This window comes from Myotis daubentonii, chromosome 14 (genome assembly GCF_963259705.1).
Source record: "Myotis daubentonii chromosome 14, mMyoDau2.1, whole genome shotgun sequence".
Classification (NCBI taxonomy): domain Eukaryota; kingdom Metazoa; phylum Chordata; class Mammalia; order Chiroptera; family Vespertilionidae; genus Myotis; species Myotis daubentonii.
In genome coordinates this window covers 25800264-25822870 of record NC_081853.1, presented here as the reverse complement: position 1 = coordinate 25822870, position 22607 = coordinate 25800264, and the positions used below count along the sequence as shown (strand labels likewise).

General features: G+C 58.9%; 1 protein-coding gene across 2 annotated transcripts in view; it reads left to right on the top strand.

Moving 5' to 3' along the window:
• The first annotated feature begins 1315 nt into the window (after positions 1-1315).
• Positions 1316-22607, top strand: part of PLXND1 (plexin D1) — a 53375-nt gene continuing 32083 nt past the window's right edge. The window contains exons 1-5 of one of the 2 annotated variants that reach the window (XM_059663664.1): positions 1316-2803; positions 18726-18902; positions 21590-21721; positions 22002-22102; positions 22206-22335. In XM_059663664.1, the coding sequence (XP_059519647.1) occupies positions 1478-2803; positions 18726-18902; positions 21590-21721; positions 22002-22102; positions 22206-22335 (1866 nt within the window). In that variant the 5' untranslated portion in view covers positions 1316-1477. The remainder of the gene's footprint in view (positions 2804-18725; positions 18903-21589; positions 21722-22001; positions 22103-22205; positions 22336-22607) is intronic. The other variant, XM_059663663.1, reaches the window with a different exon arrangement.

Here is a 22607-nt window from a genome sequence, read left to right as displayed (position 1 = left end):
CAGATCTTGGCTTTCAAACATTGCAATTCTGCTCCTTATGAGCGGTCTCTCCAGCCAGTGCCTTCTCTCTCGGGAGTCAGGTGCTGCATCTGCAAAGTGGGACCCTAAGAGTACCAGCCTCAGAGGGCAGCTGCGAGGAGGAGGAAGAGAATCGATTCATGGAAAGCTCCAGGCGAGCCCTGTTCGAGCACCCACCCTTGCCAGGTGCCAAGGAGGCTCCTGACATGGGCACTGTGACCTTGGGATCTGGCTGCCTGCCTCCCACCTCAGTGTCTACCTGTTCCTTCCAGGTGAGAGGAGAAGTGGCTGACCTCCCACGAAATTGGAGAGGATTCTAGGTCCTTCTAGAGTCTCCCACAGAGGGCGAGTGCCTCCCGGCGAACTGCAGCCCACAGGCTGGGTCTCCGCAGGAGGCCACTCACTCAGGACCAAGGCCTCACTCACTGGGTGTGGCCAGTGCAGACCAGACTGCCCCACAGCCTGGCACATGCCTGAAATAGTCCCTCTCTCCATTTTCCTGATTTATGAGTCTGACCCTCGAGCTCTGTCCCTCTGTCCCACCGCTTATCAAACCCCTGTTACGGGGCCAGGGTTTGGGGGAACAGATCTTGGGGATTAAGGGGGTGGTGCCCCCTACCCAGCTGGCCCTGGAGGTGCCCAGGCCTGGACAGTGCCCTATGAGAGAGGGTAAAAAGGGGGAGACTTCGAGATGGGGAGAGGGAGGGCTGTGGACCGAGAAGGCGGAGAGGGAGAGAAGGGGGCAGAAAGAGATGGAGAAGAGGGAGGTCCGACGGATGGGAGAGAGACCGCGAGTTCCAGGGGGAGGGAGCGGAGGGAGCCACCGAGAGAGGGAGAGGGCGCTAAGGACAGAAAGACAGAGAGGGGAAAGAGAGACAACATACACGGGGAGGGGGTTAGACAGAGACAGAGAGAGGAGGGTGGAGAAAGAGAGGAAAGAAAGCAAAAACCCAGCCCGAGCGAGACGGGCCGAGCAGCCAGGAGGAAGGAAGGAAAGAAGAAGCGACGGAGGCGGAGGCGACGCCGGGAAAGGGAGCCTCGGGCCGTGGACGCCGCGCCCGCAGGAGGGTCCTGGAGAGCGCGGGGCGGCGAGACCCTCCGACAGCCAAGCCGGGGTCTGGCAGCCGGAGGGCGGGGCGGGGCCCGGGGGCAGCCCGGGGAGCCCGCCCGGGCGCTCGGGAAGGTGGGCGGGGGGGCGGGCAGGGGCTCGAGGGCGGGGCGCGGCCGGGCGGGGCGCGGCGCGAGGGCGTGTCTGCCACGGAGCCGCCCCCGCCCCGCCCCCGGCTTGCGCTGCGCCGCTGAGCCCGGCCGGGGCGCCGGGGCCGGGGGCGGCTGGCGCGGGCAGGAAGCGCCTCGCGGCCCGGGCCCGCCCCCCGCCTCCTGCCTCCTCCGGGCTCCCGGCTCCCGGCCGCGCCGCGCCCCATGCACTCGCCGTGCCGCGCAGCCCGCGCACGCCCGGATGGCTCGTCGCGCCGCGGGCGGCGCACCCCGTAGCGCCCGGGCCGCCGCGACCAGCCCCCCGCCGCCGCGCCCGCCATTCCGGGCCCCGCGGCCGTGCCCGCTGCCGCCGCTGCTGCTGCTGCTGCTGCTGGGGGCGGCGCGGGCCGGCGCCCTGGAGATCCAGCGCCGCTTCCCCTCGCCCACGCCCACCAACAACTTCGCCCTGGACGGCGCGGCGGGGACGGTGTACCTGGCGGCCGTCAACCGCCTCTACCAGCTGTCGAGCGCCAACCTGAGCCTGGAGGCCGAGGCGGCCGTGGGTCCCGTGGCCGACAGCCCGCTGTGTCACGCCCCGCAGCTGCCGCAGGCCTCCTGCGAGCACCCGCGGCGGCTCACCGACAACTACAACAAGATCCTGCAGCTGGACCCGGGCCAGGGCCTGGTGGTCGTGTGCGGCTCCATCTACCAGGGCTTCTGCCAGCTGCGGCGCCGGGGCAACATCTCGGCCGTGGCCGTGCGCTTCCCGCCCGCCGCGCCGTCCGCAGAGCCCGTCACGGTGTTCCCCAGCATGCTGAACGTGGCGGCCAACCACCCGAACGCGTCCACCGTCGGGCTGGTGCTGCCGCCCGCCGCCGGCACCGGGGGCAGCCGCCTCCTCGTGGGCGCCACGTACACGGGCTACGGCAGCGCCTTCTTCCCGCGCAACCGCAGCCTGGAGGACCACCGCTTTGAGAACACGCCCGAGATCGCCATCCGTTCCCTGGACGCGCGCGGCGACCTGGCCAAGCTCTTCACCTTCGACCTCAACCCTTCCGACGACAACATCCTCAAGATCAAGCAGGGGGCCAAGGAGCAGCACAAGCTGGGCTTCGTGCGCGCCTTCCTGCACCCGCCGGACCCGCCGCGGGGCGCCCCGTCCTACGCGTACCTGGCGCTCACCAGCGAGGCGCGTGCGGGCGACAAGGAGAGCCAGGCGCGGAGCCTCCTGGCGCGCATCTGCCTGCCTCGCGGCGCCGGCGGCGACGCCAAGAAGCTCACCGAGTCCTACATCCAGCTGGGCTTGCAGTGCGCGGGCGGCGCGGGCCGCGGCGACCTCTACAGCCGCCTGGTGTCGGTCTTTCCCGCACGCGAGCTGCTCTTTGCCGTCTTCGAGCGGCCCCAGGGGGTCCCCGCGCCCCGTGCGGCTCCCGCCGCGCTCTGCGCCTTCAGCTTCGCCGACGTGCAAGCGGCCATCCGCGCCGCGCGCACCGCCTGCTTCGTGGAGCCGGCATCCGACGTGGTGGCGGTGCTCGACAGCGTGGTGCAGGGCACCGGGCCAGGCTGCGACAGCAAGCGCAACATCCAGGTACGTCCAGGCGGTGCGGGGGAGCCAGCTCAGGTCGCCAAGGGAGAGCGGGCCGGTAACTAGGCGGGTTGCGCGCTTAGCGGGTCACTGGTGCGAGCGTACGGGGACACAAGTGTGGACTCTGGGCCACAGGTGCATTTGCGGGGACTTAGTTGTACTCTGGGGGTACAGGTGTCAGCTGAGATGGGGGCAACTAGCGCGAATATGGCCCAGGTGTGCGTGTGAGGTCATTCAGTTGAGTGCTGGCGTACAGGTGCGCATACCTAGGTGTGTGGGAGGGGTTCAGGTTGTGGTGTGGATGGGTACGTGCTGAAGAGAGCTCAAGGTGTATATATAGCTCAGGTGTGCACCTGCAGGTGGGTCATGGGCGGTGAGCACGCGGCAAGTGAGTGTGAGTCTGACCAAAGGCCTCAGTGGGGAGGTGCCAGGGCCAGGGGGGTATGCCGGGGGTAGGACTGGCCCGGAGGCTCAGGAGGGAATGAGGAGGGGCCAGGCGTGGGGGCACACCAGCTGGTGGGAAGGGGACCCAAGTGTCTGGAGCTGGGTTGGGGAGTGAAGGGGGAGGGGGGGCCAGGTTCAGGGATCAATGTGTGTGTTGAAGTTGTGTGGACGTGACATAAGGGTGCCGAGGGAATTTTGTGCAGTTCTCTCCAAGTAGGCGCACCAGCAAGGGGTCACTTCTTTAGGGGGCCCTGGGAAATGGAACCCTGCACCCTTTCCACACTCTGCATCTGTGTCAGAGTCTGAGGATCCATTTGAGCCCCAGGCTTTGCCACTGCCTTAGGAAGCCTCCGTTTCTCCTTCTGCAAATGCCAAACCGACTCCTGGTGATTACAGAGCCCTCCTTGGGGCCGGGCCCCCGATTGCCCTGCCCCATTCCTTCTCTGTGGTCCTCAGGCTGTGGCAAGCATCTCATGAGCTTAATTATTCTGCCGTGGGTGTGCCCAACGCTGGGACTTACAGAAAACGCAGATTCCTTCTCTTATAGTCAGGCTCCCATGGCTGCCCACCACCCGGCTGGCTGGCTGCCCTGAGAATAAAGGTCACGGTGGGTGAGCAGGGCAGACTGTCCCAGGGAGCAGGGGCCAGCCAGATGAGGGCTGGCCGCCCAGCGCTGTGGTTGAGACATCCACCATTCCTCTTCCCAGAGCTACATACCCCAGTGGGCTGTGTTTGAGGGGTGAGTTTTGTTTATGGAGGTCTCAGGGCTAGGAGTGAGTGGGGCGTCGGCCCTACTCTATGGAAGGAAGACCTTGTTGGGGGACCAAAGCCTTTCCTCAACCTTTCCAGGCCCTGCATGTCCATCCAAGCCCTCGGTGAGTCTGTCCCCTTGGGCCTCCACAGTCTCCTCCCCCCCTCTGGCAGGAACCTTCCCAGTTCCTAAGGTCCATTATTTTCAGCCTGGCCTCATGCAGTGACTCATTCTGTTGAAGGGGGCTGGGGCTTCCTTCTTTTTAGGGGGCAGGGCCACTCCAAGGACACAGCCCCAGGGACAGAGTGGCCAAGGGCCTCCTCCTGACCCCAAGGTGAGGTGGATTCTCAGCTCTCAGTCACTCTCCCTGTGTCCTCCCCATCCCTCTCCCTTTCCCCATACCCAGCTATAGGCACAGGCCAGTGCCACTGGGCAGGCTCTCCCAGATGTGTAAAATCAAGGCCCCCGGGTGGGGGTGGGGAGGGTGGCCATTATTCTTGCTCCAGGCTGTTGCCAGCTCCCCCGTTATAGGTTAAGAATTTGGACTGCGCACCCTGGGTTCAAACCCTGCTCTGCCACTTCCCAGCTATGTGACTTTGGCAACGGACTTAACCTCTCCGTGCCTCCATGTCCTCATCTGTAAAGTGGGAATAATAACAACAAATCTCTCAGGGCTAAATGAACTAATTAGTGTGAAGCGCTTATCTGGCACATAATAAGCACCTGGTAGAGAGAGGCATGCTGTTCCTGTTGCCATTACCCCAGGGGACAGTATCAACGTTAAGTCTGGGCTTGATCCTGAACAGCAAAGAGTGACCTGTTTTGGCTTCTTCTGCAGCAGAGATGACTCCACCCTCTCCCACCTCTAGAAACCTCAATAAACATTTCTAAACCTCTACTGGGTGCCCGGGCCTGTGCACTGGGGGACAAAGGTGACTCGGTTTCTGCTCCTGTGGGTCATGCAGGCGAGCAGAGGATTGAGGTGTAGCCAGGCTCTTACAGCTGGAGGGATGTGGGAGCCAGGAGAGGGGCTTCCTGGGGGAGTGATATCAAAGCAGAGGTGGGTGAGCAGGAGTAGCCAGCCACCTGAGGCTGGCAGGAGAGGAGGGAAGGGTCCAGGCAGGGGGAACAGCCTATGCAAAACACCTGCAGGTCGGATACAGCAAATGGGCTAGAGCAACTGCACGGAGTGGGGAGACGGGTGGGGCCTGCAGGGTGCAGGTTGGCCGTATGATGGAATTGGTACTGTATCCTGGGGACATTGGGAGCCATGAAGGGTTTTAGCCAGAGGAGTGATATGACTTGAATGAGCATCTGCATGTCTTCCTCTGTGGAATGGGAATGATAATAAAAGTACTTACTCTGCAGGTGGGAATTCCATGAGCTAATACTTGGGAAGCTCTTCGTAGAGTGGCTGGCACATGTGCTTGCAATTACTATGATTATTTTCATTTTATTTTTTATTAATGAAACATTTTTATTTTATATACATATTTTTTGTTTATTGATGAGAGAGAGAGAGAGAGAAGAGAAACACTGATTTGTTGTTCCACTTATTTATGCATGCATTGGTTGAGTCTTACATGTGCCCTGACTGGGGATCAAACCAGCAACCTTGGCATATCGGCAGGATGCTGTCGCTAACTAAGCTCCCTGGCCAGTGCTTACTATGATCATTTGTAACATAATTATTTTAGAAAGTCCCTAGGCGATTGGTGAGAAGGAAAGAGGAGAGACAGGGAGAGAGTAGTTGGGAGGCTGGTGCCATCTCCCAGGCAGGAGATGCACTCACTCATTCGCAGATATTTCTCCAACACTCACCGCGGGTGGGCGCTGGGCGCAGCAGTGCAGGCGGTGGGCCAGGCCTTGTTCTTGGGGACCTGATGGGCCATCGGGGGGCAGAGAAGGAAGCAGTGGGCTTGGGACAGATTTGGCTGCCAGGATGTAGCCCCAGAGGTGGGGACCGACAGGATGGAGGGGAAGGAAGCTGCCCAGCCTGGCCCGGCATCAGATGGAAGTTGGGCTAGGGGACAGCACCTTGTCCTTCCATCTGTTCTCCAAGGACATCTGACCTCCAGGCAAGGGAGGTGGCTTGGCCAGGCCTCTGGAAACTCGGCTTCCTGCCGTTGTGGGCTTTTTTGTTTGGTTTTGTTTTAATCCTCACCAGAGGATGTGTTTTTATTGATATGTATTTATATTTATTTACTTAAATTGTTTTATTGTTGACAGTTTACAGATGCCTCCCACTTTCCCTGCCCCCCCCCCTCACTTTTTGTTGATTTCTAGAGAGAGAGAGAGGAGGGGAGAGACCAGGGTTGCCTGAAACGCAGGTATGTGCCCTGACTAGGAATCAAACCCGCAACCGCTTGGCGTACGGGATGATGCTCCAACCAACTGAGCCACCTGGCCAGGGCCCACCGTTGTTTTGGGGGTCTCTCAACCCCACAGCCTCAGTCGGGGTAATTTTGGGCAGGCTTCTTCCTCTGCTGTCCACCTTTAAGACAATGAAGTGTCAGCATCCACTGCCACCTTCCATCTGGGAATCTGGCAGAGAAGGGAGGAGCTACTGAGGTGTGAGGTCAGAGGCGGGGAACCTCCGAGGGCCCCAGCTTTGTCCCTGATTGTTTTTGGCATATTTGGGGCTGTTGGACTATTTTGATAAAATGGGAGTGAGGAAATTAGCCTTCCTTGCGTATAGTGTGGATTCCTTCCGTCACCTCATGTTTGAGGTGAAAGCAAGTTTGGGAAGTTGCCACAGCTATCAAGGGGGGAAACTGAGGTACAGGGTCACCAGCAAGGCAAGGGCAGGCTGAGTCTTTTTTAAAATTTTAAATATATATTTTTTATTGATTTCAGAGAGGAAGGGAGAGGGAGAGATAGAAACATCAGTGATGAAATTGAATCATTGATCGGCTGCCTCCTGCACGCCCCACACTAGTCGAGCCTGCAACCCAGGCATGTGCCCAGACCAAGAATCAAACTGTGACCTCCTGGTTCATAGGTGGATGCTCAACCACTGAGCTGGGTGAGGTTGAGCCTTCCTTCCTTCCCCGAGCTCCCCCACTGTCACCTTTGAATGACCATCGTATTTGTGTTTTTAAATCAAAAAGAAAACTGACAGGGAAATGTCAATGCTTCATTTTCAAGGTGTCTTTTTATAGTAAAGGTGGAAAAAAAACCCTCAGGCGGTTTTAAACTGGCATGTGGTGGGTGGGTGCTCATTGTCAAGAAGGCGTTTTCTGAACCAATTTAGGGGTTGAAATGCTGGGTGGAGGTGGAGGGAGACAGCTCCCAAGATGGGCTTTATAGATGGAATTGGAATGGGGCTGGGAGTGAGCCCCCCGTGGCCAAGGGTATAAGCAGAGACACTTGGTAGGACTCAGGAGAAGGGGTTCCCGTGAGGTTGGCCAGGATGACCTTCTAACCTAGAGAGATAGACAGGGCTTGGGCCAGAAGACTGTTACTATCCCTCCCCACCCTGGGAAAGTCATCCATTTTGATTCCCAAGTAGGTGAGGGTAAAGCTGACCTTGAGTTCTGTTCTCCTCCCTGTGTGATCTCTGGGCCTCATGCTTTCTCATTGTAAAACCGGCCAGTGTCTTCTGAGGATGTGGGCAGATTAAGATCTCACATGCAGTGCCTAGAAATGGCAGGCGGAGGAAAAGAGTACATCAGAGGAAAATGTGTTCGGTGTGTGGAACAGCCAGCTGGGCAGCGTGTGCTCAGAGGAGGGAGGAGGCTTTAGAGCAGTGGTTCTCAACCTGTGGGTCGCAACCGCTTTGGGGGTTGAGCGACCCTTTCACAGGGGTCACCTAAGACCATCGGAAAACACATATTTGTAATTAGAAATAAATATTTCACAATATATAATTACGTATTGTTTTTGTGATTAATCACTATGCTTTAATTATGTTCAGTTTGTAACAATGAAAATACATCCTGCATATCAGATATTTACATGACGATTCATAACAGTAGCAAAATTCCAGTTATGGAGTAGCAACGAAAATAATTTTATGGTTGGGGGTCACCACCACATGAGGAACCGTATTAAAGGGTTGCGGCATTAGGAAGGTTGAGAACCACTGCTCTAGAGGATCACACAGACCCTAAAGGTGAGCAGGCGGGTCTAGAGCTGTGGGGGTCCCAGCGAGCTCAGGGGCGGGAGGGCCTGGATTGAGATGAGTAGAGTGAGCCTGCTGTCACTACTGTGCTGGGGTTAGGCGCTGAGCTTCTGATGTACCTGAGGGTGTGCGGAGGGTAGGTGCCCTCTTGGCTCTCTGGGGCTGAGCTCTGAGCAGGGACACTCTGCTGGCCCTTCACGAACACCAATGCCTTTGATCTCACAGTCCCCCCGCCCGCCTCCCCGAGGCAGGAAGTGCCGTTATCCCCAGTTTACACATGGGGAAACTGAGGCCCAGGGCCACACAGCTGATCACCAGTGTGACTGCTGACTGCAGAGTCCACGCTGGGTGATGGCGCTGTTAGTTGTGAGCTCTGTGGCAAGTTGTACAATTGCACCCCCTCCCCCGCCTCATGGAAATCTGGGTGTTGCCCTTCGTAAAAACCCCCTTCTGTGATAGCACCTCCATGCAGGCCCAGATGGAGCTAGGACTGACGCTACAGTGACTCAGATCCAGAGTGGGGTGCGGCCGGCTGGGGCGTCTGCAGAGGCCGGGCCGTAAGTTGGGGGCTATAGCTGATGGGGCCTCCCGCGGAAGTGGGGGAGGCAGGGGAACACCTGGCTGCATTCGGCTCTGAAAATTGGATTGATTGCCTACATTCCGGAAGGTGTGAGCCCCTGGCCTTTTGGGTGTGCCAATGAGGGATGTGGTCAATTTGAACGATGACTTGACACATCCCTTTCAACACTGACCCCAGCCCTACCCGGTACAGACCGTGCTGGGCACTGGGCCTCCCTGCAGGGCAGCACCTCACTGCCTGGCGTTGGAGAAGAGGTGGATGGAGGCTCTGTCATGGCCCTGGCCACGACCACAGTAAGACCTGCCACACCCAGGCAGGCCAGGCAGGCCGGTGAGTGCTGGACCCGGGATGTCCCCGTCGGTAAAGGGCTCGGCCGAGGGAAGAAGGGGCGCCCTGGCCTTCAGTGTCTCCCAGGCCCCGTGTGAGTCGGTGTCGGTCCCGGCAGAACACCCTCGACAGGAGTTCGTTTTGCCCGCCCACAGCTGCTGGTCTTTGTGGAGAGTAAGGAACTGGCCGGTTCCAAGTTCTGGTTGCTGCAGGGGGAAGAGGTGGTGTGTATGGAAGGAGCATGAGGGCCTGAGCCCCTGGGAACGAGGGGCCCCTTCCCTGGTCTGGACCTCCGTTTCCTGCTCTGAGTTGGCACATGGGGTGGCAAGGAAGCCCTCACTCTGTCACCAGAACGGCTGCCATCAGCATCATTATTATTCCTGTTGCTGTTTCTTGGGAACTTCTTCTGTGTTGGGCCTCTACAAAGCACTTTACATGTAGTATACCTCTTAATACCCCCCCCCCCCCGAAACAGAAGGAATTGTTATCCCCGATCTACAAAAAGGGGACACAGAGGCCCGGAGGGACGCAGTGACTTGCCTGTGGTCACAGTGGGTGAAACGTGGAGCCGGTGCCTGGCCGCAGAGTCTGTGTTCCTCACCTTTAATCTCTGGGTCCTCTGAAAACACCGACCAAAGGCGTGTGTGAGCCAAAGGGCCCCTGACGTCCCAGTAGCAAGGGGTGAATGGGTCCATTTTAAAGGTGGAAAAACTGAGGCCCAGGGAAGTTCTGCTCCCACTGGGGCTGCTCTGGGAGTAGTGAGAGCTTTCTAGTGGGGCCTGTGGAACTGCCAAACCCCAGTACCCAGCATGGGGTCAGCCCGCCCCCGAGTGTGGGGCCCCTGTTCCCCAGGACTGCAGCTACCTTCACCTACCAGAGCCCAGCACCTCCTGGGCAGCATCTCCTACCTGTCTGTCCTCCTGGTGGAGGATGCTCTGAAGTGTGGCAGTATGGTGGGAGGGGCGGGGGAGGGGGCAGAGGGGGAGAGGCTCAGCTTTGTTACATGGCAGCCCCCAAAAGGGATGAATCAGACCCTGTCCCTACTCTCCAGGAATCCCCCCCACCCTTCAGATGGTCAGGGAGGAGATCATGACAAAAGAAATGCTGTAGCCAAAGCCACACACTGACCAGCCTCATCTGAGGAAGTCAGGGAGGGCTTCCTGGAAGAAGGTGACGTTGGAGCAGGACTTTGACAGATGGGGCTGGGGAAGGCATTCCAGGCAGAGGACACAGCAGGGGCAGAGGCCCAGAGATGTGGCAGAACGTGGCTTGGGTAACAGGCAGAGATGAAACTGGGAGTGTGTGGGGTCTGGGGTGTAGGCCAAGGATTTGGACACTGTCCTGTGGGCTGTGGAGAGCCAGCGAGGGTTTGGGAAGAGCGAGACAGTTGATCTGTTTCTAGAAGGGACCGTGGGTGCGAGCCCCGAATTAGTCCTGCCAGGTGCTGGCAGAAGCAGGAGGCTCTCTCTCAGAGCCGCACCCCCCCCCCGCCCCCCCACCCGCCGCTGGACCAGGTGACTCCCCAGGGCCAGGGCCAGCTCTGACAACGGTGTGGGGATTGCCATGGAAACCAGCAGGTCTCCACATGGGGACAGGCCCGGAAAGTCCCCTGGCGCCAGCCACGTGGATTTGGATCCTGGCTACTACCCCTAGAGCGAGTCTGTTTTTTTCCTTCCAAAGCCCTTGTTTGGGCCAGGGCGAGCCATACGGGCCACCAGGACGGGCCTTGCACTGCCCACTCTCCTGCTAATACTCCATGCCACCGGATCCGCCCATCTCTGGGCCCGTGTGGCTCGCCCCGCCCACTCCACTGTCCTTTACCCTGAAATATAATAAATCACGTGCTGGAGGAGGGAGGAAGCTGTAAGCTCCATTACGAGGTTCCGTGAGGCCCCAGTGGGGCGTTAATCATATAGCACTTTCTGCTCTGATCGGTCAATAATGGGGGGGCAGTGGGCGAAGCCTCGAAGTGGAAGCCAGGCCCGGGAAAGGAGCTAAAGGGGGATCAGCACCCACCCCCGCCCCGAAGCCCCTCTCAGGATGCGTCCACCGTCTGTGTTTGAGCCTCCGGAAGTGGACATTTCCCTGATGGGCCTCAGTTTCCCCAGCTTGCAACCCAGGGCATTTCCAGCTCCAAGTAGCCACGCTCCCAGCCGCTGTGGGCAACGCCCGCCCGACAGAACAGCTGATGACGGGCTGTGGTGAAGGGCCAGGACCCTGGAGCTTGCCTGCCTGGTGTGAAGCTCCCATCTAGACATAATGGCTGTGTGACTTGGGGCAGATCCCTGCACCTCTCTGTGCCCCAGTTACCTTTGCTGTAAAGTAGCATCCACGCGTCAGGGTGTGGTGAGGGTTCAGTGAGGTTATGCAGGCCGAGCTCTGCGCACAAAGTAAACAGTAGCTGATGATTATTGTCATGTTGTTGATACGACTGTATTGTTATTACTGGAAGCTGTCACTTCCCAACTAGGGGTTGGTCCCTGAACTGGGACCTGGTCAACTAGAGAGAGGGACCCACGTGTCACCTCCGTGTCTCCAGCACATGGGACTTGGCCCAGGGATGTTTGCTGGGGTCCCCAGGCCAGCCCTGTCCCCTCAGCTGCACCCACAGCAGTTGTACCGTGACTCTGGGACCCAGGCCAGCACCCTCCGGGGAGGAGAGTGTGAGTTCCGGCCTCTAGGGCCCCGGAGGAGGAAGGCAGCCGGCTCTCAGCTTCTCCTGGCCCGCATCCCCTTCAGGGAAGAAGCTGGGACAAAACTGTTCCGGGTAAGGACGGCCAGCGCCACTGCACTGCCACCCCGCCCCCATTAGAGCTGGTGGGAGGGAGTGACTTCTCACTGGGGCTGCCCGTCCCACACTGTGCTCCTCTGGGACCCTGGGGGAGGGCGGGAAACCGGGCCAGGCTGGGCTGGAATGAGAAACAGCTTCAAGAAGGGGGAGCGGAGTGTCTGGGGGGCGGGGGGGGGGGGGGCACGTCCAGCTAACAAAACAATGGCTGCTTGAGTCAGCGGCTGTGGCCTTCGTTCCCAGGCGGGCCCTGAGCGGAGCAGGCCCGGCCCAGCTCCCAACATCCGGGCGGGCGGCACTGCTGACCCCGCCTCACCTGCTTCACTTTGGGAAGTGGGAGAGCGGCTCGCCCTGGGGGCTCCCCCCTCCTCAGGCATCCCCGAGCTTCTGCCCAGTGGCCTGCAGAGCCACCTGGGAACGTTTGTTATGGTGTTGCTGTTACTGTCCCCACTTTACAGATGAGGAGACTGAGGCTCAGAGGGAATGGGGCACCCCACCGTGCTAAGAGCCATGAAGCTTGGCACATGAGAGGCCTCGGCTTCTGTCTGTGCGGGGGACACAGCAAGAGTGTGTGGGCCCCCTGCTCCCATCCCCATCCCAGGACAGCCAGGCCTCTGACCTCAGCCTGGGGGCTGTCCCTCCAGTCTGTGTCCAGCCCCTCCGCAGGCCCCGGCGTGTTTGGGGGTGGGTGGACACTTGTGTTCAGGGCAGCCTGGCCAGCTGGCTCACACAGCCCTTCTTGACGGTGCCCAGTTGGCCTGGATGACCGCAGTGCCCTGGGCCTGGGTGACCTGCCTCCTCCAGAGAGGGGGTTGGGGAGACCACGCGGGCTTCTCGAGCTCCGGAAGGGTCTGCGTGAACTGCTGTGGCCAGTTCACCCTCCTGATTCAGGCAGCCGGGGGCAAGGTGGGGAATTACTGCGCCGTGTGTTCTGCGGGAGCCTCTGCCCCTCTGTGTGCCTTCGTTCCCCCCTCCATGGCTTCTGCTCTCCAGCTCAGGGCCAGGCCTCCTATTGTTCTCTGGCCTGTGGGCCATCCTCTCCAGCCCGGGCCCGTCCAGGAAGCGGGCGTCTTGATCACCCACAGGGAGGTGCTGGTATTTCCTCTCTGGGCAGCAGGCAGCTTCCTCCTGGGCATGGGGGCCATTGCGAGAGGCCCCCCAGGATGGAGTCCATTCTGACCTCTCCCAGGGCCAGCAAACAGTAGCCCAGAGCTCTTTCCATGCTTATCCTCAGTGCAGGTGTCAGCTCAGTGGACTCCTAGCCCGGTAGGCACAGTGCCCAGAGGGGCCCCACAGACTGGTGTGGGAGGGAGGAGTTTGGGTTTGAGAATCAGAGGTGTGCCTTCAAATCCGGACCTGACCATGTGTCCCTGGGTGACCTTGAGGACACTTTCCCCTTTGACCTCAGCGCTTCTGAAGAAGTATGGGCGGGGGGGGGGGGGGGGTTACTCAGCTGGGCTTTGTGGGAAGCAGCAATCCGGGCCCTTTTGTCTGGGCCTGGCTTTTGAGGCCCCCATTACGTTGCACCTGCCTGGTCCCTGTTGGCTCCCTCCACCCTGCTCCTGTCTCTGGGGCATCCCCTGGCTGCTCCTCCGCTGTCCACGCTGAGGGAGAAGGAGTGGCCGGGACAGAAGGTCGAGGGAAACAGAGGGGCTGGCCAGACCCAGTAAGACCTTGAGGGCCCAGGAGCAAAGTTTGGGTTCATGTCGAGGGCACTGGGGATCCATTGAAGGCTGTTGAGCTGTGGTGGGGGTACAACCTGTTTTGGGTTGTTGTTTTTTTTTAATAAACTTTTTATTTTGGAGTAATTTTAGATTTACAGGAAAGTTACACAGATAGTTCCTACATACCCTTCCCTCAGTTTTCCCCACTGCTAAGGTCTTCCATTACCTTAGGACATTTGTCTAAACTAAGGAACCAACACAGGTCATTTGCTCTCAGCTAAACTCCAGATTTTACTCCACGAACGTCCTTTTACTTTTCCAGGCCCCCCTTTGCATTTAGTGCTTCGTAGTTTGAAAGGTTCCTTTTGGCTGCTGTGGAGGGTGGGTGGGAGGTGCCCACTTAGCCCCAGCCCCGGAGAGGTGAGCGGAGGGCCATCTGTAGTCTGCCGCCTAATACCCCGAAGTGTGCTTTCCGCCCCTGGCAGTGAAACCGCACTTGCCCAAGATCACAGTTCAATAACAATAAAAAACTTGAGGCAGGAAGATACACAAAGTCCCAACAGCCGGTGTAGTCTCCACCTGGGACGGAACCACGGGGTCTTGCAGCCTGCCATGGTGCCCACCATCGCCGCCTCATCCTCCTCAGAGCGCCACCTGCGGTGCGACTGAGGTTTGGTGGGGTCTGCGGGCAGGATGTGGGAGGCCTGAGAAGCGAGGCTCTTGAAGCTCTTACTCCAATTGGCTTCCTGGGGAGAGAAAGTCAACACAATTACAGCTGGTAGTGAAATCGATATGTCAGAGTTTTAATGGGAGAGTGGGCAGAGCTGAGCTTTGGCACCAGGAGGCAGCTAGCCGGAGGGGTCAGGGAGCGTCCTGCTCTCAGAAAAGAGCTGAGACCAGGGGCTGCTGCTCGTCCCATTTTAGAGAGGGGTAAACGGAAGTTCTTAGAGGAGTCAACACTAGCCGCCAGGTGTTGTCTGGGCCTGGACACCTGCCTCCCCTGTGTGGCCACACACAGAGTAGGCGTACGATTGACCCATAGTGTTCCCTTAGTTCTCCAGCACTCGGCCTGGCAGTGTTGCTCTCAGTCTCCCTCCTGCTTGGAAGGGAGCAGGCCAATGCAGTTGTTCACACTTTAGTCAGAATTAGTTTTCTTTCTTTAGTAAACACTCACCCCAGAGCTCAGTCTCTGCCCTGGAGACTACCGTGCACAGGCTACCGTGATAAATGAAGGGGGTGACGGGCACAGAGCCTTCACCGAGGAAGGGGGGTTGTTTTGAGTCACACTTCGAAGGCTGGCTAAAAACGTACTGGCTGGGCATGCCTGTCAAAGGGAACCGCGGGGTGAGGACAAGGGGTCTGAGCGGCTCTTAGATGCGGAAAGGGCACTGGCCGTGGAGGAAACAGCATTGCGAAGGTTCGGGAGCCCTGGAGGGGAAATGTGGCCCCATTTGAGGAACTGCAGAGATTGGTATCTGGCCGCAGAGGGTGGGGCACAGGGAAGAAGTGAGACTGAGGCCTGACCAGTTGGCAAGACCCAGATCACAAAGGCCTTGGGTGCCAGGCTTGATACTGAGGACAGCTGGGAGCCAGAGCAAGGTTTGACTCCGGGGAGGCCTGGCCAGTCTTGCTCTTGGAAAGGTGACCCTTGTGGGTCGCAGGGAGCTGCTGGGACAGTCCAGCCCTCCCCCCACCGCCAGGGGAATCACTGTTTCTGACAGGCCCACGCGGAGTGAGACTTGAAGGGAGGCGGGTGCTAATGAAGGAGTTCCAAGCAGCGTCGTCTGGTCAGAGGGGTATTTTGGGCCCGTGGAGCCGGCCTCCCCAGGAGACCAAGTTCGGCTGAGGCCACACGTGGGACAGCTGCCTGGTCCCCAAGCCTACTGTCCCCGTTTTCCGGGCCCGCAGCCCCTCCCCCAACAGCGGAGGCATTTCCCGCTTCCATTCTTGAGCCAGTTCAAAGCCTTGTGACTTCCCCTGGCGGCGAGGGAGTCAGCTTACCCCTCAGAGCTCAGATCATCCGGAGCGGCCGATGGGTTACTTCTCCTTTAAAAATTTTTTTTTTTAATTTTATTTTTAGGATGAGAAAAAAAAAAAGTTGGAGCAAAGGCTTTTTAGAAAATTCCTTCGGCACAGAATTAATGGCTTGTGAACGTCAGGGCAGGCAGGCGAGAGCGAATTCCCAGCACGCTCCCCCCCTCATCGTCTCTGTTGCCCTGGCCCACAAATCACCCGGAGCTGGGCGCCTGTCCGGCTTTTCCCAGGACCCCCCGCCCGGGCTGGCTGGGGCCCCCCATCGCAGGGCCCAGGGCAGGAAACCTCAGAGGTGACATGGGGGCCTCAGGTCTCCCTTCCTTCCCAGACTCCCGGAGCTCAGGGAGGAAAGTCACGTCCTCTGGGCAAAGGTTTGCCATTTTAATTTTAAAACAACTTACTGTTTAATGATGCAAGTAGTCCATATTCAGGGAAGAAAAGTTATGTAACCCCGAGGGAGAGTGTCCCTCCAGGGACACAGCCCGCTCGCCTCCTCCCTGCAGCTGCGGGGTGGCTCAGGGGGCCTGGCTGGGGAGGGGGTGCAGTGCCCCCTCTCCAGGGCTGCCCAGCTGGGCACACACACAGGATGGAGTGGGGCAGAGCAGGACTGGAGCCGAGGGACGAGAGGGAGCCAATTACAGCTGACCCCTGAACAATGCGGGCTTGAACCACACGGGTCCACTTACAGGCAGCTTTTAAAAAGCGTACAGTCGGCCCTCTGTATCCTCACGTTTTTCATCCACAGATTCAACCAAGCACGGATCAAAAACACTGTTTTGCATCTGTGTTTGGGAGTGCGTGGATGTGGAGGGCAGACTGTGCATTATTCTGTGACATTTTATATCAGGGACCTGAGCACCCTCAGGTTTCGGATACCTAGGGACGACTCGGGGAGCCAGAAGTTATACGCGGATTTTCATCTGCACAGGGAGGCAGCGCCCCTAACCCCTGTGTTGTCCAAGGGCCAACTGTATATGACACACCGGGGGATGGCACCTCGGGCAGAGGGAACAGCAAGGGCAAAGGCCCTGGGCAGGACCCAGCCTGGAATGTGTGAGAAATAAATGAGGCCAGTGTGGCTGAAGTGGACGGGTGAGGGGAGGAGGGTATGGAATGGGCTTGAAGGTCCCAGGGGCCTGATGGGAGGGAGGATTTAGGATTCAGGGTTTATTCTGTAAGTCACCAATAGAGGGTTTTAAACGGGGAAGACCTGCTTTGCATTTTAAAGGGCTCACTTGGCTGCTGTGTTCTGGGGAAATGTGGGGGACCGGAAGGGCCTCCTGTATGAGAGAATGGCCGCCTTACCCTTAAGGGGTCAGAGGGAGTCAGGTTCAAACGCTTTGAGGTAGGCGTGATTTGCCCGATTCCGCTTTATAATAATTGTAGTGACGATCATATCAGAAACAGCAATAGCATCAGCTAACACTCTGAGCATTGACCATAGGCCAAACCTGCTGGGAGTGCTTTTCAATGAATTATCTCATCCCAGCTCCTCGGAGGGGGGTGGTAGAGATGCACCCATTTTATAGCTGAGTATACTGAGGCTCGGAGAAGTGACTTGCTCAGGTCGCCTCCAGCCATCCCACGGAAGACTACCCCACTCATGGGTTCTTGCCCAGGGCACCCCAGCCCCACCCCATCTCTAGACTCCGTCCGGGCTCAACCTCTCAGGGTTGCGCTGGGAAACAGCCCTTGCCTAGAAGCCCATGAGGCCACAACTATGTTTATTTGCTCAAGGACAGAAGGACCCAGTATTTATTGTTTTCTTTTGAAAACTAGCTGAGCTTTTGTGCAAACATCACACAGGCACATAGTCAATGGCTTAGGTTTTGCAAAAAGCACAGATAAGCAAAAAAAAAAAAAAAAAAAAAAAAGCCTCCCTAAAGCTGCACCTTAAAGCCCGTTTCAATGCTGTGTTCTGGTGACCTTCTGAGTCCCTGTTCCGAGCCTCTGGGGGCCAGTGTGAGTTCAAGTCTGCCGTCGGCTTCAGTCTGTGGCATTGAGCTGGTGATCTCGAGCCTCAGTTTCCCCATCTGTGACGTGTGGCCTCAGAGGGCCTCCGGGTTTCAGGGAATTGATGCCCAGGCCTGGCCCACTGTCTGTCCCAGCCAACCTGACATGGTTACTGTCATGACTTTTACTTTGTTGTTTATGCATCTGTTTTACCAAAATGGCTCTGACATCCCGTGAATTCTTCAACCAGATGCCCTTCTGTCATAATCGGTGCAGGTGTGTGTGTGTGTGTGTGTGTGGCATGAAGGGGCGGGAGTGGCTTTTCGGGACTATGTGCCGTCATTTATGTAGTTTCCGGCTCAGTCCTGTCAGGTAGGAGGTTGTGTCCCCCATCGGGTCTTCTGAACTGCGCTTGTATCTGCATCCTTGTGGATGTGCACAGTCATCTTCTCAAAGGCGTTTCCTGGGATCTGCTTTGTATTTTTGGAAACTTTGAAAGGACCACCTAGACCTGGAGAAGGGTGGGAAAGGTGGGGGCAAGTCTGGGAAACGGCGGGGCACGGGGATCAGAAGCCGCAGCCGTCATGCTCCTGTGGGGTGGGGCTGGTTTGCTACCCAGGGTGGCACTGGACTGATCTGGATGGTGGGACTGGGGGTTTGGAGGCATCTAGCCTTGATTTGCCCACCAGTAATGTGGGTAGTTGAGGGGATGTGTGCTTGAGGGGAGGGGAGGCCTCAACCTGGAGTCCTGTGAGCTGCTGGGAATTGGAGGTGGTACTGGGGTCAGAGCAGGGGGCCTGGGAGGAGGGTACCCCATGGTTGCTGTGGGGACATAGCTGAGGCAGAGGATGGGTCTGGTGTGGGCTCCTCTGCTCTCCCAGGCTGTGACCAGCCAGGAGGAGCAGCCTGTTATTACAAGGGCATGAGGGTATGTAAGGCTCCCCCTATCCCAGCCTCCCCAGCCCCTGCACACTGACCTGTCCCCTTGCCAGCCCTTCTTACCCCATCCACAACTCCTCCGGAATGGCTCCCATGGACCTGAAACATCATCTTGGGGAAAGTTTGTGTCTAAAGCCAAGGTCAGGGGTCAGTCTGGGGTCAGGGGCGGGACCCTGCTCGTATTTGGGTCTCAGCGCAGAGCTGGGCCTGTAAAGCAGAAGCAAGACTTTAGGCTCCAATGCTGAGCCTGGAGATGCACACCGTGCGGGCAGGAGTGGGAGAAGGTTCTGGGGCGAGGTCTGATGTGCGGTTTCTCTTCCAGCTGCAGCCAGAGCAGTTGGACTGTGGAGCCGCCCACCTGCAGCACCCGCTGTCCATCCTGCAGCCCCTGAAGGCCACGCCCGTGTTCCGAGCCCCGGGCCTCTCCTCCGTGGCCGTGGCCAGTGTCAGCAACTACACGGTGGTCTTCCTGGGCACAGCCAGCGGGCGGCTGCTCAAGGTGAGGCTGGGGGAGGAGGCCGGGAGGGACGGGGGAGCAGGAGGCCGAGGTCCAATATTCGCCTTCATGTCCTCCGATTTGCCAGCACTTCAGTCCACAGAGCATTTCCACATCTGTTCCTTCCCCTCCTGCTATGACAGCAAGTGCCCTGTCGTGCAGAGAAGGGAACCCGCTGCCAGGGGCCGGCCCTTCCCCTGTGTCTGCGCCGGGGCTTTGAGGCCATGGAGCTGCGGCCAAGTCTCTGGGCTCTGCCACTTTCAGGCTGTTTGACCCGGGGCAACGTAGTTCCGTTTTCTGGGCCTCACTGGCTCCATCTGTGCAGGGCTGTCAGCCCTGCCTCTTGAGACGGTTGTGGGGCTTTGATGGGGGGAGGCCACCGCCTGGCAAGTGGGGGCCGTCATCCCAGTTCCCCTCACCCCCACCCCCAAGGTGACTGGTTTCCAGAGGCAGTCACACCTGGCCTGAGGTTTCTGGAGCTGGGAAGGTGCGAGGGATCTGATTCCCGGGATGGGGCAGGATGGGGAGGGCCTGGACCTGCCCCCTCAACCACCTCCCTTTCCCTGCCTGTCGAGGAAGGCAGCTGCCTGGCAGGCCTTCCGTGTGCACCAGGCCCTGGCCTAATGGACTCAGATCTGATAATCCAATTCCCTCAGCTGCCCAGGCAGACGCCACAGGCTGGGGCTGGGGTGGAGTGGGGTGCGGAGCCCAGCCCACCTGTCCCTGGGACCCTTGCTGTACCACTCACAGTGTGGTGGGGAGGCCAGGTGTGGGGGCTTGTCCTCAGCCTTTGAGCCCCCCATGGAAGGCCCTCACACAGTGGGGCTCGTGTTTTGGGGCCAGATACTTGGATTTGGATCCTGGCTCTGCCACGCCCAGCTGTGTGTCCTGAGTGAGCCTCCGTTTCCTTGTCCGTCATGTGGAAAATGAGCTGGACCATCCAGGACTGTGGTCAGAGTCTCCTGCGATGATGCCTCTGTGTGTGGGACACAAGGAGTCTCCGCTGCTCCCTGCCCATGAAGCTGCAGTTATTAGGCACCCACTGTCTACCCAGCCTCGAAGGGCACATCATGGGCATTTCCTCTTTTAATTTTCACACCCCTGCAAGGGAGGCAGAGCCATGATTCCCACTTCACAGATGGGGATACTGAGGCTCCGAGAGGGAAAACAGTTGCCCCCAAGTCACACAGCAAGAGCAGGGCTTGAATTCAGGTCCAGCTGGCCCAGAGCACACACTACCCCTCAACCCACCTCTTCACCCACCATCCTGCTCTGTGAAGACTCTGTCTCCCGCCAGCCTGGGGTTGAGATCATAATACCCAGCCCGGGCCCTGGAGCACAGTAGGTGCTCAATAAACATTTGAAGGAGTAGAAATGAATTGAGTGTCTGCTGGATGCGTGGGGGTGGGGCTGGGGGCAGCATACTGAACCTGGGCCAAGCTGCCTTGGACAGACTCTGCCAACAGGCCACCTGGGACTGGCGATGTCTCGGGGGCTGGACAAAAGCCTGTGGGAACCTGGGGAGAGAGTAATTTCATTTTGGTCTGTGGAGGGCATGCGGGCAGCTTTTCTGGAGGAGGCCCTGGGAGAACAGAGGCTGGCCTCATTGGCACATGGTGGGAGGGGGAGAGATATTCCAGAAGGGAGCACAACTGGGGCAAAGGCCTGGAAGTGGAATTTGTGAGTTGGGTTGAGTGAGTGGAGATGAGGCCGGCAGTAAGTTAGGGTCAGATCGTTAGGACTTGCACAAGTTTATTACATAATCAGCAAGGACTCACTAAAGGTTTCAGGCCCACAGAGGAGGCCGGGGCAGTAGGAAGCCCCAGGAAGGCCCTGACCAGTGGTACGAGCCCAGGCCTGGTGCCGCATGCTGGGAGTGGGTAAGGCCAGTCGAAAAAGAGCAGATTGAAGGGACTCTGAGGGACATACAGAGGGGCCCTCAGCTAGAGAAGCTTCCAGGCCCCCGCTAGTCCTGGTTGTCCTCCTGCCTGGACATTGGACCCCATCACCCAGCTCCAGCCTTGGACTCTGGGGTCTGACAGGCCGAGGTTGTATCGTGACTCTGAGGAGTCCTCGTTCTATGATGCCTGCCAAGTCCCGCGGCCTCCTTGGGCCTCAGTTTCCTCATCTGCAAAATGGGTGTGAGGGGGGAGGCATGAGCAGTATGGCCGCATGGGCACTTTGCATGCATCTTTTCATTCAGTGCTCCCCGCAGCCCTGTGGGGCAGGTACTGTCAGCCCCATTAGCTCAGGAAACCAAGGCCCATAGACGGGGAGTGCCTTGGACAACTTGTCCGTTTTACAGCTTGTAAATGTCAAAGCCAGAATCCAAACCCAAGTTCCTGCTCTCAGGCGTGACGCCAGACAGCCTCCCAGAAAATGTTTATAACTGTAAAGCCCGCACGTATTCACAGGGTGGGATGTGTTGGTGAGGAGCAGAGAGGGAGCTCCTGATAGGAGCACAGCAGAGGCAAAAGTGTGGCGGCGGCTGGACCCATCGCCCTTCCATGTCTGTGATTTCCCCCCTGTCCTGGAGGGCCCGAGAGGATGGGGAGGCTGAGCCCCCAAGCCTGGGTCAGGTCCCCTCCGCCCGGTGACAGCTCCCCTGCGTTCGGCCTCCCCCTGCTGTGAGCACCCCCCCCCCGCCCCCGCCCAGCACACCATCACCCTGACCACCCCCACCTCCGCAGATCAACCTGAATGAGAGCATGCAGGTGGTCAGCCGGCGGGTGGTGACGGTGGCCTATGGGGAGCCGGTGCACCACGTCATGCAGTTTGACCCAGCAGACCCTGGCTACCTTTACCTGATGACGTCCCACCAGGTAAGGCCAGTGCCCCGGCCTGACAAGGTCCCAGGATGAGCTGAGCTGTCTTGCTTGCCTGGCCTTTGCACACACTGTTCCTCCCGCCAGGAGCACCCCAGTCCCCCACCTCCTTTGCCTGCTCACCCTTCACCTCCCAGTGCAGGGAAGCCTTATTCCCATGTTACCCCCGTTAGAGTGTCGAGCCTCAGTTTCCCCTGCCTCTCATGGCCCTCACAGGCTGAGTGCCCTGGGAGGGGCTGGCAGCCTCACTGAGGTGGGCCCCTGCCTCTGCCTCCAGATGGTTAGGGTGAAAGTCGCTGCGTGTGCCGTGCACGCCACCTGTGGGGACTGCGTGGGTGCGGCCGATGCCTACTGCGGCTGGTGTGCCCTGGAGACACGGTGAGGCCCCGGGCAGGGGCAGGGGCAGGGTCTGGGCCTGGGCCTGAAGGCTGCAGCAGGAAAGCGGCCCACAGGGGTCCTGACGTGTGTCCTGCCGCTCCAGGTGCACCCTGCAGCAGGACTGTGCCAACTCCAGCCAGCAGCACTTCTGGACCAGCGCCAGCGAGGGCCCCGGCCGCTGTCCCACCATGACAGTCCTGCCTGCCGAGATTGATGTGCGCCAGGAGTACCCAGTGAGTTTTGGGGGGGCAGGACCCACTGTGGGGGATACAGGGTGGGGAGCTGCCCTTCACCTGGCACCCAAGCCCTGAGAGGTGGGACTCCTGCCCGTAGGGCCCCTGGGACCCAGAGACGACAATTCAGTGAGAATGGCTGGCTTTTCTGAGCTCTTACCGAGTGTCAGGGCGTGCTGTGTGCGTGGCGGTCACCTCTGGTCGGCCCCACAGCACTCTATGCAGCGGATGCTCTTTACATCCCCATTTTACAGACGAGGAAACAGGCACAC